Below are 16,663 nucleotides of genomic sequence, written 5' to 3'. Positions count from 1 at the left end.
TCCTGTTTTTCTGGGTTTTCCAAAGAAAAATAAACCGTTAAAGGAAAATATAAGTTTTTCTTTATTTTTATTAATGAATTATAAGATTCTAGGGTAAAAAAGTGAAGGTACAAATGAACTACTCTTCTTTAGCTGTTTCAGTCCACAAGGACGGTACAAAAGGGAGGATCTCTATTGAAATTATATTCATACAATTCAATTGAGGAATAAAATCCAATCTAACCTAAATTATAATGAAAAAAGAAATAATTAAATGAATAAATACCCATTTTACAAAAAAAATACTATTATATGGAGAGAAATGACAAATAAAATCAAGTTTCAAGTTTTTTCTTGCTAGAAAGTAGTGGTACAAATGAACTACTCTCCAGTTATTGTCTCAATTTATTGCCAGATTGTAGGGTACGAAAAAGGGAAGATTTTCTTTCAAATAGTGGTGCAAATGAACTACTCTTCTTCAGAAATTGCCTCAGTTTATAAAAACTGATAAAAAATAAGCTCATACCATTCTATTGAGTAACATAATGAGAATTAACCTAAAAATTTGGCTTTGAGGACAGAGATTATCATCGAAAAAGAAAATGATTTGAGGAAAAATGGAAAATAAAACCAAATTTTGAGATTCTTTGATTATTTGTTACTATGAGAAAAGATAAATTGCTTCAAAGTAGTGGGACAAATGAATTCCTCCTCAGTTATTATCTCAGTTAAGATACAAAATGTGTTCATATCAGACAACTGAAAGTAAATTGAATTCTAACCTCGAAATTTGGCTTCAAGGACAGAGATAATCAAAAATATAGTTTTTTCGGTTATTTTTCACATTGAGAAAAGATAACTCGTTTCAAATTAGTGGGACAAATGAACTACTCTTTAGTTGTTGTCTCAATTTATATCATTAGATTGCAGGATATAAACAAAGGAGGATCTCCTTCTAAATAGGGGTACAAATGAACTACTTTTTTTCTATAATTGTCTCAGTTTATGTCATTAGATTGCGGGATACAAAAAAGGAAGTTTTACTTTGAAATAATTGTATAAACAAACTACTCTGCTTCAGTAATTGTCTCAGTTTACAAAAAATACTATTATTTTAAGAAAAATGACAAATAAAATCAAAATTTGAGTTTTTTCGGTTATTTTTCACATTGAGAAAAGATAACTCGTTTCAAATTAGTGGGACAAATGAACTACTCTTTAGTTGTTGTCTCAATTTATATCATTAGATTGCAGGATATAAACAAAGGAGGATCTCCTTCTAAATAGGGGTACAAATGAACTACTTTTTTTCTATAATTGTCTCAGTTTATGTCATTAGATTGCGGGATACAAAAAAGGAAGTTTTACTTTGAAATAATTGTATAAACAAACTACTCTGCTTCAGTAATTGTCTCAGTTTACAAAAAATACTATTATTTTAAGAAAAATGACAAATAAAATCAAAATTTGAGTTTTTTCGGTAATTTTTTACATTGAGAACAGATAACTCGTTTCAAATTAGTGGGACAAATGAACTACTCTTTAGTTGTTGTCTCAATTTATATAATTAGATTGCAGGATACAAAAAAAGGAGGATCTCCTTCTAAATAGGGGTACAAGTGAACTACTCCTCTTTAGTAATTGTCTGAATTTATAGGCGAAATCCAAAAAATATTTATACCATTCAACGGAGAAACAAAATGAACTTTATCTTCAAAATTTGGCATTACAGACCAAGATGATCATCAAAAAAAGTGAATTATAGTGCACATTCTATAAAAAATATTATTTTGGGAGAAATGAAATATAAAATCAAATTGAGTTTTTTCGGTTATTGGTTAATTTGATTAATAATGACGTGCTGCAAAGTAGCGGTACAAATGAACTACTCTCCTTCAATATGAGTTTACTATTCTATTAAGTAACATAATTGTGAACTCTTAAACTAAAAATTTTATTCCGGGAGCAACATTATTAGTAAAAAAAAAAAAAAGAAATAAACGCCCATTTAACAAAAAAAAAATATTTAGGGAAATAAAAAAAAATGTACTGATTTCAATTTTCAAAAAAACTTCTTCGATTATTTGTTAATTAGAATAAGAATAATCTGCTGCAAAGTAGCGGTACAAATGAACTACTCTCCTTCAGTTATTGTCCATGTTTAAATTATTAGATTGCACGATAAGAAAAAAAAAAAAAGAAATTTCCACTATCAAATAACGGTACAAATGAACTACTCTCTTTCAGTATGAGTTTACTGTTCTATTAGTGGAAGGTAGCGGTACAAATGAACTACTTCTCTTCAGTTATAATTTACTATCAAATTACGAGCGGTATAAAAAGGGGGAGATTTACCTCCTTCATTTTTGAAACACATATAAGGATGTTATAGAAAATAAACAATCAAAAAATGTTTATATTAAAATGAGGAAATCAAAATAAGAGTTCGATTAACATGTACCAAGAAAAAATAACTAGTAGCGAAGTAGGTACAAATGAACTACTATGGTCAAAATATTCACCTTTTGTATGGTCAAAATGGCGTTATGGCAAGGTATACGCGATAATTCCAACGCGCTGATCGGAGACGGTTGATCCCCCAATAAAACCCTGACGCATTCTTCAGCGGAATCACATATCGACGGTAGATCATAACCGCCTTCGAGCGCCAAAACAATCCGCCCCCGAGCCAACGTCATCAATTGACGGGTCATGTAACTAAAACAAAATCGAATTATACAGATCAAAATTCGTTTTTCTAAAACTAATTCCACATTTCCTTCGTTTATTATCAACGGTTAAACGGTTCGCTTACCCGAAACAAGCAGGGGATACTCTGTAACCGCCCAATGGATCGGGGTGTCCTTCGGTAAGATCGAATCCAGAAGAAACCAGGACGATATCGGGATCGAATTCTCTGGCTATCGGCATAACAACACTTCTGAACGCCGCCAAGTATTCGGCATCGCCGAAAGACGGATTCAATCCACCGGACCATGCTATATTCACATTGAATCTACAAAACGACAAATTCGAAAGTATTTAATTCGAAAATTCGTATTTAAGCATCAACTCACCCGACCCCGGCGCCGGTTCCACATTCGGTAACCCCACCAGTGCCGGGGAAAAAATTACCATCGTCGTGCCGGTGCATCGATATGACCAGCACTCTAGGATCATCGTAAAATATTTCTTGAGTACCGTTACCGTGATGGACGTCCCAATCGACGATTAGTATCTTATGGACTCGATGTTCGCGTTGGAGGATTCTTGCTGCTATGGCTATCTATGGATTAATGGAAAAATAATTTATTAGATTCGAATCGATCGATCAACGTACCGAATTAAAATAACAGAAACCCATAGCTTGTTGCGGTTCCGCATGATGACCCGGAGGTCTAACTATAGCGAAACCGTTCCTTATATCTCCAGTCCAGGTACGTACCGCTAAATCGATCGTACAACCTACAGCCATCCTTGCTGCGGGTGGTGTGTGTATGTCGTTCCATGTCGTATCGGAATCCACCTAAAATCATAACATTTGTATAGTTTCGAGGTTAGGAAAAACGGTTGACTACCACAAATTAGATACGAGACATTTTTTTATCATATAATCTTATTATTGGTCTAAAAATTGCTGCGAACGATAACGATTAGATCTGATTCCTATTTACCATCCAGTTTCAATGTATCTCTACGGTTATTCTATATCGTTGACCTACAATGATGGTACTTTCCGTATTGTGAGCTGTAATATTTTTTCCAGTATTTATTTTTCTTTTTATTCCTTTATTTTCTTCAATTTTTTGCCTATAATGTCTTAATATGGTCTATTAATTTCTTTCTTCTTGCTTTTATAATGCTTATTATCCATTTTCTTTTCTAATTTCATTTTCATAACCAATATCGGTTATTTTTTGATACTTTCCTGTATCTTCGATCCTTTTCTTTTATCCCTTATGGTGTCGTTTTTTCTTGTACCAATTTCTTCGACCATTTCCCTCAATTCCTCCATAGTTTCTTCTTTTTTGTTTACAATTCCTTAATTTGTTCCATTAATTCATTTTCTTAACCAATTAATCGTTTTTCTTTTGTTAATTTTCTAATGTCTTGATCCTTTATTTTTTTTGATCTGCCTTCTAGACCAACACTTGCTTTTTCTCTTACTCTATCAAGTATCTCCCCAATTTCTCTAAAATTTGTTGTTTTTTTTTCAAAAATTCCTTATTATGTATTATTAATTCCTTTTCTTGTCCATTTATTTTGCTAATTTTTATTTTCTTAACCAATATCCGTTACTTTTCTAATTTCTTCGATCCTTATCTCGTCCTCAATTGTTTTCTCCTTTGATCTATCTTCTAGACCTATCAAAATGACCCAACATCTGTTTTTTCTATTTTTCTTTGACACTATCAAGTATCGTTCTCTCTTGTACCAATTTCTTCCACTATTTTCCTCAATTCCTCTAAAATTTCTTGTTTTTCACCTAAAATTTCTTAGTTTAATCTATTAAATCCTTTTCTTCTTTTATAATGCAGTTTCCTTCCTATTTTTCATGTTAATCTTTATTTTTTTAATCATATCCATTTCTTTTTGTTATTTTTCTAATGTCTTCCATCCTTTTCCAATAGTATGTTATTTTCTCCACTATTCTTCTTTGGTCTGACTTCTAGATTGATCAAAATGGTCTAATACCTGCTTTTCCTCATTTTGTTTTCCTCTATCAAGTATCGTTCTCTCTTGTACCAATTTCTTCCACTATTTTCCTCAATTTCTCTAAAATTTCTTGTTTTTCACCTAAAATTTCTTAGTTTGATCTATTAAATCCTTTTCTTCTTTTATAATGCAGTTTCTTTCCTATTTTTCATGTTAATCTTCATTTCCTTAATCAATATCCATTTCCTTTTGATATTTTTCTAATTTCTTCGATCCTTATCTAGTCCTAAATTGTTTTCTCCTTTATTCTTATTTGGTCTATCTTCTAGACCTATCAAAATGGCCCAACATCTGTTTTTTCTATTTTTCTTTCAACACTATCAAGTATCGTTCCCTCTTGTACCAATTTCTTCCACTATTTTCCTCAATTCCTCTAAAACTTCTTGTTTTTCGCTTACAATTCCTCAATTTGATCAATTAACTTTTTTATATTTCAATTTCTTGTCTGTTTCTTTCATTAATCTCCATTTCCTCAACCATTATCGGTTTCCTTTTGTCTTCGAACAATATCCAACCCCATTTTGTTTTCTTCGCTAAAATAGCACTCGTGGCGCAAATTAAGACATATTTGGATCTATAATTTAACGAAAACAACCCCTAATATGTCGAAAATGAGTCAAATTGCTTACCCCTATCCCTCCGCATGAAAGCCTAACGAAAGCTGTAACTGGTAAATTATTCAATTTAGTTAAATCCGTTTTATGCCTATTCAAAGAACTAGTTCCGTATAATAAAACGTGAGATTCCGAATGACAAGTCTGTAATTCTTGAGGCGACGCCTTCCTAGGCCGCAACTTATCACACCTGAAATACGAAAAAACAAAATTTACCTAACCTCAAATCGATTCCATTCAAATCAAATTTTATATAAAATTCTCGATTTCCTGTAATTTATCTTTAATATTATTTGTAGTATTACATTGAGAATAAATAAAATTTCGTATCTGATCGTTAATCTTATAATTTTCAATGCCGAGTACTTCTTCTAATCAATTTTCGATGATACAAGGTCAAAAGATATTAAATTGAAAAATCGCAATAAAAACGAAATTTATTTAATGCTAATTCGCGTTATAATAATCAATTTCATTCAAAATTATAGTTATCTCGAAATAAATTACAATTTTATAATCAAACAATAACAAAACGATTTCTACAAATTACCTAACCTCACTTATTATATTATCGAAAAATCCTATAAAAACAATCGAATTACCAAACATTCGTTTTAATCACTTCAATTTTATTTTTCATATTTATTATTTATTACCTTGATACTAATCCAGTTTCGAGTAACCTGGACCAAATACTTTGTAACCTTCCAGCGTGTTCTGGATGGATGGCGTTGTTGCCGCATACGCAAGCATGTCTCAGCATTTGGTTATCGTAAGCAAGACCAGTAGTTGGAGTAGACGAAGCTCTCCGCCTAGATAACGTAGGACCTTCTCCCGGAGGTCCTAGGTGTACTACGGGGGAACTTAAGGCTCTAGATAACGGCCGTATACTAGAAACAAACATTTACTATTCACAATAATTTATTTTTCTTCGATATTTCGTATGGTCCCGAATGTATTGAAGAAAATTAGCAACACTGCAGTCGAAAAAGTCATTTAAGGTTAAATATATATAAATAGTTATATATACAGTTTGTCCCAAAACTCAATTTTAGTAATGTACGAGGTATGTCGAAATATAAGAGAGAGAGATATTTGTTGGATTTATTTTGGGTAGAATAAGAAGAAATAAATAAAGGGGAAAGCTCCGGTCTGAGAAAAAAATAGTTCTTTCCATGTTTGGGGGTATATTTCGTATTTTTTTGTTTTTAAATTTGTTTTTTTCTCTACTGGGTAAGCGGGTAGTTGGGTGGATGGGTACGGCTGCGTTTTATCGTTCGATTTATTTAAAATATGCGATAATTCGTTGTTGCAATAACATAAATAACTGTTTACTTGACGGTAATAACGAGTCCATCTCTGGAGAACCGTCCTTGTCACGTTTTTTTCTAAAAATAACCCGAAATCGATAAAGTACAAAGCGACCACCTTACAATCACAAAAATAGAATAGAAAACCTTAAAACGTACACGAAAGACCGAAAGAAAGAGAGAAAAAACGTTATTCGCAGAGCATGGAAACAAAAATAATTCGATAGTGTGTCGTGGGAATAGTAAAATTTGATAACTGTGGCAAAACCAATTAATTTTTTAATGTTATGATTAATTCGGTGACGTCGGGTTAGTTCTTCAGTGTTTTTTTTTTTAAATCGTAGGGTATTTCGCTCGATTGGTTTCGTATTTCGACATTTTTATTTAATATACCAGTGGCAGATCAGAAATATAAAAAAAACGGTTTAGAACTCACTGTATATATCAAATCGTGGTAGCTACCCTTTATATTTCAGTTATGTGAGACATTCGGTATAGTAAAACCCTTCGACGTTGAACATAATCCCTAGGTACTACTCCCAACATATCTTTTAAGAAGAAACCGAAATGTTTTAAATTCAAAAGCCGACCCTGCGCTTCGCGTCGACGGTAACGAGTCGGCTATCGCCAGCGCCACCTATCCTAACGTTTTTTACACGATTTGGCGGTAATCGACTTCTAGACGTTGCTGGTATTTTTAATATTCGAATTGTTTGAAAAATTCATCGAAATAATTAAAACACAATCCACAAATGTTTATTCGACAAAAATATTTCGACGTGGTGTTAAGAAACGAAATAAAAAGATTATTCGTTGTGTATGTGTAAACTTTGTATATATTCGCGTTCGATATTAATAAATAAAAAAATTTAAATATTACTGTCTACACATCGATAAATAAAGAAAAATAATTTAAAAGGAGCAAAGGTTGCGAATTTTTGTTGTGTCATACAATGTTTTAATAATTAAGTTCTATAAATAGATAAACGAGTTTACTATTTGTAGTTGCGAGTTTTGGTTGTATTTGAAACAGGGGCGTATTCAGAAAATTTTCACACAACCATTTAATACGAAATAGTGAATTTACGATTTAATACTTGATTCGATTAGTGTTTTTATACACTCGCGTGAAAAATTTCTACCAAAAAAAAAAAAATCTGTACCTTATATTTCTTTTAGCATTTCGAAACTATTAGCTTTATAACGAGTGGTTTATGGAGATGTTGGGTTGTTTTTTTTTTTGGAAAAGGAAAAATATCAAACATCGCAATATTTAGGTTAGAACATCGGAAACCTCCGATCGCTCCGTGCGGACGCTACGCGGATATGCGCTGTAAACATTAAGGCGTCAGTCGGCGTTGTGCTACAGCCACGTAAACGTTATTGATGCTCCGGCCGAGTGGGATTCGTTTTATCCATCGAAGAATGAGTCGTGGATATGAGAAAAACTTCATCTTGTTCAACGAGACGACAGAATTATTAAATAAAACCGCAGATTCAACGTTACCGCTTTGTCTATGTTTCGTACGACCACTGATAGTGCGGATACGCATTTTCCTTATCTTGGGATAACAAAAAAAATTCACTGTACGTTGTATAAGTCGGTGGAATTGAACCTGTTTCCGTTACAAATTTAATCGTGTGTCTAAAAATAGCCTGACCAAACCTTGAAATAAGATAAAGCGAAGGAAATTGACAAACGGAAGGGAAGGAAGTTTCTTTATATAGATCAGACCGGTGCTGGTCGATATACACTGGTCACAAAACTCGAACACGAATTTGTATTTTTCTCGGTAAAATATTGAAGACCGATCCATCCAGGTCGATATCGATGGACACGCAGAGATGGTAGCGATCGAAGTGGACGAGTTTACGGAAGACCTAGACAAAGAAGCAGTAACTTTCATCGAAAACTCGAGAAAGATAATCGCTGGTGTGTTCAAGTCCAACAAGAGCTCAGAAAAACGCTGTGGGTGACTGGAGGATAAGAAGAAGAGTAATTTTGAGACAAAAATTCAGCTACTGGCTGCAGTCCATCTACGATTCGTCAAAAAGACGTTAATTGTGAAAAACCATGGAGTTTCTTTCTCTTTTCAGACGAAAACAGAATGTCTCTGGATGGTAGCGATCGAAGTGGACGAGTTTACGGAAGACCTAGACAAAGAAGCAGTAACTTTCATCGAAAACTCGAGAAAGATAATCGCTGGTGTGTTCAAGTCCAACAAGAGCTCAGAAAAACGCTGTGGGTGACTGGAGGATCAGAAGAAGAGTAATTTTGAGACAAAAATTCAGCTACTGGCTGCAGTCCATCTACGATTCGTCAAAAAGACGTTAATTGTGAAAAACCATGGGACTTCTTTCACTTTTCACACGAAAACAGAATGTCTCTGGATGGTAGCGATCGAAGTGGACGAGTTTACGGAAGACCTAGACAAAGAAGCAGTAACTTTCATCGAAAACTCGAGAAAGATAATCGCTGGTGTGTTCAAGTCCAACAAGAGCTCAGAAAAACGCTGTGGGTGACTGGAGGATAAGAAGAAGAGTAATTTTGAGACAAAAATTCAGCTACTGGCTGCAGTCCATCTACGATTCGTCAAAAAGACGTTAATTGTGAAAAACCATGGAGTTTCTTTCTCTTTTCAGACGAAAACAGAATGTCTCTGGATGGTAGCGATCGGAGTGGACGAGTTTACGGAAGACCTAGACAAAGAAGCAGTAACTTTCATCGAAAACTCGAGAAAGATAATCGCTGGTGTGTTCAAGTCCAACAAGAGCTCAGAAAAACGCTGTGGGTGACTGGAGGATCAGAAGAAGAGTAATTTTGAGACAAAAATTCAGCTACTGGCTGCAGTCCATCTACGATTCGTCAAAAAGACGTTAATTGTGAAAAACCATGGGACTTCTTTCACTTTTCACACGAAAACAGAATGTCTCTGGATGGTAGCGATCGAAGTGGACGAGTTTACGGAAGACCTAGACAAAGAAGCAGTAACTTTCATCGAAAACTCGAGAAAGATAATCGCTGGTGTGTTCAAGTCCAACAAGAGCTCAGAAAAACGCTGTGGGTGACTGGAGGATCAGAAGAAGAGTAATTTTGAGACAAAAATTCAGCTACTGGCTGCAGTCCATCTACGATTCGTCAAAAAGACGTTAATTGTGAAAAACCATGGGACTTCTTTCACTTTTCACACGAAAACAGAATGTCTCTGGATGGTAGCGATCGAAGTGGACGAGTTTACGGAAGACCTAGACAAAGAAGCAGTAACTTTCATCGAAAACTCGAGAAAGATAATCGCTGGTGTGTTCAAGTCCAACAAGAGCTCAGAAAAACGCTGTGGGTGACTGGAGGATAAGAAGAAGAGTAATTTTGAGACAAAAATTCAGCTACTGGCTGCAGTCCATCTACGATTCGTCAAAAAGACGTTAATTGTGAAAAACCATGGAGTTTCTTTCTCTTTTCAGACGAAAACAGAATGTCTCTGGATGGTAGCGATCGGAGTGGACGAGTTTACGGAAGACCTAGACAAAGAAGCAGTAACTTTCATCGAAAACTCGAGAAAGATAATCGCTGGTGTGTTCAAGTCCAACAAGAGCTCAGAAAAACGCGAGAATTGAGGCTGTGGGTGAGAGAACGAATCTACGGAAGACCTGGAGAAGAAAATTGGTATCGATTCAACTAGAACTAGTTAGTGATTCGCGTCAATAATTAATTTCCGCGTGTAGAAATCTTGTTGTTACGTCGATTGATGTAGACTCGGAAGTTATCGCGTTAAAATATTGTTACCAACTCGTCCATGACATGGATCGCGAAGCCGATCCTGTCCGGTTATGATAAAAAGAATCCAAGCGAATGCGCGGGCTCTCGGAAACCGTTCGATGATTTTTTCCGCGCACGTTTCTATCGCAGCGGAATTTTTTTTAACCAATTTCTACGGAGATTTTTTCATTTATCCATTTGTTTGTTTTCGAGAATTTTTCGAGAAATTGCTAACAAGTCATTTTTGTTTTAATACGGAAAATTGGGGATTTCCAAGAATTCTAATATTCTAGAAACTTATTTTAGTACATAAACGAGTGTCGACAATAAAGAAAAAAAAAATAAAAAATAGAAAACTTACCTTCTGGACTCATTCGCCCTCAGTTCTAGATCTCTCTGCTCCTGCTCTTCGGTGGGTGGTAACGGCGGTTGAGGCGGCGGGAGATCGGGAGGCGGTGGTCCGGCTAACAAAGGATGACCTAAAGGTAACGGCGACGATTGCGTCCTACCCAAGGGCCTGATAACGCCCCTAGATTGAGGTTCTTGTAGTTCGCTAATCGTGTCCAGAGGTTGATCCTCGTGTTCGCTTTCGATGGCGGGCAACGAAGGGTAGAAAGGTAAAGTGCCGGGTAGCATTTGACCGGTCAGAGGCATACCCAGTCTGGCGGTGCAGGCCGCCCGGACGGCGGCCTCCGAGAGATCGGGCGAGAGGACGTGGTGGGCCGCTAGGGAGATATTGGGCATTGAGGGGCTGCTGAATAGCGCGTGTCTTTGATACTCTTCGGATTCGCAGGGGGGGCTGAGCTCCTTGGGCGGTTCTTGCGGCGGCGATTCGCTCGGGGGTAGGCGCGAACAGAGGAGTCTTTTCTTCACCGAGGGCGGCATTCTTTTCATTACGCGTTGTTTGAGACGCACCTTCAGAAGGTTCGGTTCGGAGGCTGGAAAATGTGTTTTCTTGTTGTTGTTGTTGAATGGAAATTTATTATGTAAATAACGTACCTGTTTTTCGTAATGGAAAATCGTTGTTTATCGTTGAGGAATCGGAGCCGGTGTCCATACCTTCGGACCTGAAACAATATTTGACGGATAAATTCCGTTGTGTCCATATATTGTTCCTGGATGAAACCAATATCGGCAAGGAAAATTCCATTCCATTTTTTTTTAAATGCAGGTACATATTAAAGTTTTGTAATCAATAATTCTAGTTTTTTGGTAAATTCTGTTCGATATGTTTGAATATTAGTCCTTTGTATTTTGGTTTGAATGTAAAATTGGCATTTTTGGGTTTTATCTTGCTTAAAAAAAAGAGGGTTTTCTAGTTATATTTGTATATTAATTTGTTTTTCTATGTTTAATTTGGAAAAAACCTAGATTTTTCAACCTATTTTGGGTTTATTTCGCTTAAAAAATGGGTTTTTCTAGATTCATTTGATTAATTATCTGGTTTTTTATGTTTATTAGAAACAAATTTTGGGTTTTTCAACTCGTTTTAGGAAAAAAATCGCTTTTAAGTTAAAATAAATGGAATTTACGGATTTATTTCGCTCAAAAATGGGTTTTTCTGGCCTTATTTGCTTTTCTGTGTTTATTTCAAAAAAATTTTGGGGTTTTCTCGCTTCATTTGATTAATAAACTGCTTTTTTATCTTTATTTCAAACAAATTTTGGGTTTTCAACACATTTTGATCAAAAAATCGCTTTTAAGTTGAAAAAAGCAGAATTTATGGGTTTATTTCGCTAAAAAATGGGTTTTTCTTGATTCATTTGATTAATAAACTGCTTTTTTATCTTTATTTCAAACAAATTTTGGGTTTTCAACACATTTTGGTCAAAAAATCGCTTTTAAGTTGAAAAAAGCAGAATTTATGGGTTTATTTCGCTAAAAAATGGGTTTTTCTTGATTCATTTGATTAATAAACTGCTTTTTTATCTTTATTTCAAACAAATTTTGGGTTTTCAACACATTTTGGTCAAAAAATCGCTTTTAAGTTGAAAAAAGCAGAATTTATGGGTTTATTTCGCTAAAAAATGGGTTTTTCTTGATTCATTTGATTAATAAACTGCTTTTTTATCTTTATTTCAAACAAGTTTTGGGTTTTCAACACATTTTGATCAAAAAATCGCTTTTAAGTTGAAAAAAGCAGAATTTATGGGTTTATTTCGCTAAAAAATGGGTTTTTCTTGATTCATTTGCTTTTCTGTATTTATTTCAAAAAAATTTTGGGTTTTTAAGCTCATTTTTGTCTAAAAATCGCAACTAAGTGGAAAAAAATTGCATTTATGGTTTTATTTTGTTTAAAAATGGGTTTTTATAGGTCTATTTGATTAATAATTTAAACAAATTTTGGGGTTTTCAACTCATTTTGGTCTATATATATATATATATATATCGCATCTAAATTAAAAAAATTCCATTTCTAGGTTTATTTTGATAAAGATTAATATCTATCCTGGGTGAATTTGGCAAGTAAATTTGCTCAAAATTGGCTTCTTCCTTTTTTTCTTATTTGTGACATATTCACTTTTCTATGTTTAAATTGACCAAAATTCACATTTTTTAACTTAGTTTGGTCTGGAATCCACTTAAACTTTGTCAAAAACTCAGTTCCTGAGTTTTCTTTTGCTAAAAATTTCTTTACGGGGAATTTTAACATTGTCAAGCCTGATTTGTCGAAAAATGGCCCTTTTCATTTAAATTTTGGTCAAAAATTGTCCTTTTGCGTGTGATTTAGTCAACAGTTGTGTTTTCTTAATTCACATTGTCAAAAATCTATTTTTTCAAGTAAAATGTGCTCAATTATGTATTTTTAAAATTCAATTTAGTGAAAAATTCACTATTTATATTAAATATCTACAAATATTGATTTTTCTTGTTCGATTTGGTCGAAAATTTCTCTTTCCAGTACTTAATTTGACCAAAAACACATTTTTAAATCTAAAATTCACTTTTTTCGAACTACCTGTGACAAAAATTCATTTCCAGGCTCAAATTAATCGAAAATATACTTTGTTTAGAATAACTAATATCAAAAAAGTACGAAATAAACTTTTTCCTCAACAAATTCTCACAAAAGTATCTAAACATCTATTTTACGAGAATCTCTGTTTACAAATTTAAATCTGGCAATACTGTAACCTAGATGACATACGTCGTTGTCAATTAACGTAAACGACGTATTTCCGGTGACAAGACGTTTCTCCATACATCGAAACGAAGCGGATTTGTCAGATCGAATATTTCCAATGTTTATGTTTGAGATGCACTGGTATTAAAAAGTTAGAAATGGAGCAGAACTTCTGTTTATTTTTACAGTCTCCCATCGGCGTAATATCAGCAAACAATTTTTCCAAAAATAAAACCGTTCAAAATAAATGTTCCCAAAATATATTCGATTATTTTTAGAAACGTTGAAGTATATTTTATTTTAGGCACTACGGTATTTTTTTTTTCTATTTTTAACGGCCAAAAAAAAAAAAATCTACAAACTTCTAGTTACGAAATGAATTTTTTCAATTAAGTTTCATTGCATACTTAACCTCAAAATTATTCTTTATAAGACAGTTGACAAAAAGAAATAATACAATACAGGTTGTCCCATCAATATCTCCGTCAAACGAATGAGTAATTTTTCGAAACGACGATGACGTCATTGCTAGAGGGCGTTTTTGGGTAATTTTACACTTTCACCTGGTTTTTTGGCTTTATTTAAGTTTAACGGAGTTGGACAGGATCGGACTTCGAAAGGGCGATTAACAACGGCCACATTTCGAAAACGTTTTTTTTTTGCTAAACTTTTACCAAAAATTTCGAATAAAATAGTTTCATTCATAAGTTTCATCATTTTAGCACGAAAAATTGTGGATTAAGCGGTTAAAACATTTTTAGAATCGTGTTTTTGTATACAAACGTCACGATACTGATTCGAACGTATTTTAGAATCGTCCTGTATCAGATCCACGTAGTTCTGGAAAAAAATCACTTGGAGCTGCTCAGAGACGGACTCATCAAAGAAAACACGTTTTTAAATAATGATTAAGTCATAAATACATCATATCAATTTGATTCGCTGATTTACTAGATTTTATCTGTTATACAGAACCGGACTTTGAAAATTTTTCAAAAAAAAATTCCCCACTTACACCTATTTCGTATTTGAAAAGCTTGCGGAATGAAAAAAACGCAGAATTTGTTGAAGAAATCGATTATCGTGCTATTTAATTTGATCATTTTTGAAAAAATTTAGTTTTTTTTACGTTATATTTCCAAAAACGGGTAATTATACACTTTCACGGTCACCTGGTTTTTTGGCTCTAGAAAATCGAAAAATTGAGGGATTTTAATGATCTTGGTCTCAAAATGTTCCATTTTACGGCGGATTTATAAAAAAAATACGAAAATTAGAAAAAAAAATAGATATTTTTTACAGTTTCGTGACTTTAAATGCAAAAAAAATGTCTTTCTACATATAATCCTTCGTAACTGTTTCTGACGTCGTGGAATCAAGTTCGTATATTTTTTTTCTCGCAATTTACATAAAAAAATGAATATTTTGAAAAAAAAAAAAAGTTTTTCTACTATTTAAGGTTTAAAACTATTAAAAACCGCAAATCCAGCCACTACCCCCCGTGTTTTTCATAAATTCGTCGTAAAATGGAACATTTTGAGACCAAAATTATAAAATTTATCTATTTTTCGATTTTTAATGGTCCAAAAACTATTAACATTGAAGAATATAGTACGAAACTATTCACGAAAATTGATTGTTTTTCATCGATTTCATTTTAAGCTATAACAACTGAAAAAATCATTCTTTTTGGATTTTTTTATTTTTAAAATTGTTTATTAATTTATGTAGAATACAAAAAAAAATATAAGAACTTTATCTGATAATGAGATAATTTTTGGTAAAGGATTATTTTGCAAAACCGGTTTTTTACGATTTAAAACAGTAAAACTATGAGAAATTTTCATTCCAGCTATTTCTACTAATTTTTTTTATAAATCCGCCGTAAAATGGAACATTTTGAGCCCAAGATCATTAAAATCCATCCATTTTTCGATTTTCTAGAGCCAAAAAACCAGGTGACCGTGAAAGTGTATAATTGCCCGTTTTTGGAAATATAACGTAAAAAAACTATATTTTTTCAAAAATTATCAAATTAAATAGCACGTTAATCGATTTCTCCAACAAATTCTGCGTTTTTTTCATTCCACAAGCTTTTCAAATACGAAATAGGGGTAAGTCCGGTTCTGTATAACCTATAAAATCTAGTAAATCAAATTGATATGATGTATTTATGACTTAATCATTATTTAAAAACGTGTTTTCTTTGATGAGTCCGTCTCTGAGCAGCACCAAGTAATTTTTTTCCAGAACTACGTGGATCTGATACAGGACGATTCTAAAATACGTTCGAATCAGTATCGTGACGTATGTATACAAAAACACGATTTTAAAAATGTTTTAACCGCTTAATCCACTATTTTTCGTGCTAAAATGATGAAACTTATGAATGAAACTATTTTATTCGAAATTTTTGGTAAAAGTTTAGCAAAAAAAAAACGTTTTCGAAATGTGGCCGTTGTTAATTGCCCTCTCGAAGTCCGATCCTGTCCAACTCCGTTAAACTTAAATAAAAATTACACGAATTTATTCATTACGAAGTATAATTTACTAAAACCGAAAAGAAAAAACTTGTTTTCGCAAAAACGGATGAATCACACCATATAATTGAATTAATCTACCCACTATTCTGGGTGCAGTCAAATTTTTTTACTAAAAATAAATTCATTTATACCAAGGCAACAACGAGACGCGCGTTTTTGCGTTGTCGCTGTTCGCGTAACCATAAAATTCGCGTAATGAATGAAAATTAATATATACGAGGGTTGGTCGAAAAATACGACGGACAGAATTTTCGAATTTACCCCAAGGCAAACCCCACAACTTTTATATAAGAAAAAAAATGAATACAGTTCTTCCAATATCAATTGCGGATTATAAAAACTGGTTCGAAACCCTTGACGACAATTTTGTTTGAACTACCATAGGCGTAGATGTTGTAATCTTACTTGGAATTTAGAAAAAAAATCATTATTACCCCTTTTTAACTTGCTACAATTTAATATTGAATCATAAAACGTAAATAGACGAGTAAAATGTAAGAGCGTTTGGTTTAAACCGGGTACCAGACGTTAACTGATTCCTTTTTGTAACCCACTCGTTTTTTTTTTTGGAAAACGAAATTTCAAAGTAAAAATCTTCTTCTTTGATTACATTTTGGTAA

The 16,663-nt window shown here is 33.3% G+C and overlaps 1 protein-coding gene across 3 annotated transcripts in view; it reads right to left on the bottom strand.

The window, feature by feature from the left end:
• Nucleotides 1-16,663, bottom strand: part of LOC130449035 (histone deacetylase 7) — a 33,821-nt gene that overhangs the window by 4,697 nt on the left and 12,461 nt on the right. For 2 of the 3 annotated variants that reach the window (XM_056786671.1, XM_056786673.1), the window contains exons 2-9: nucleotides 11,376-11,443; nucleotides 10,738-11,314; nucleotides 5,966-6,199; nucleotides 5,325-5,499; nucleotides 3,320-3,505; nucleotides 3,057-3,265; nucleotides 2,795-2,995; nucleotides 2,502-2,697 (exon numbers count right to left, since the gene is read on the bottom strand). In XM_056786671.1, coding sequence (XP_056642649.1) covers nucleotides 2,502-2,697; nucleotides 2,795-2,995; nucleotides 3,057-3,265; nucleotides 3,320-3,505; nucleotides 5,325-5,499; nucleotides 5,966-6,199; nucleotides 10,738-11,314; nucleotides 11,376-11,443 — 1,846 coding nt within the window. The remainder of the gene's footprint in view (nucleotides 1-2,501; nucleotides 2,698-2,794; nucleotides 2,996-3,056; nucleotides 3,266-3,319; nucleotides 3,506-5,324; nucleotides 5,500-5,965; nucleotides 6,200-10,737; nucleotides 11,315-11,375; nucleotides 11,444-16,663) is intronic. The other variant, XM_056786672.1, reaches the window with a different exon arrangement.

This window comes from Diorhabda sublineata, chromosome 9 (assembly GCF_026230105.1).
Source record: "Diorhabda sublineata isolate icDioSubl1.1 chromosome 9, icDioSubl1.1, whole genome shotgun sequence".
In the NCBI taxonomy this organism is placed as follows: Eukaryota; Metazoa; Arthropoda; class Insecta; order Coleoptera; family Chrysomelidae; genus Diorhabda; species Diorhabda sublineata.
Note: the sequence above shows the minus strand (reverse complement) of the source record. Positions and strands in the feature narration are given on the sequence as shown.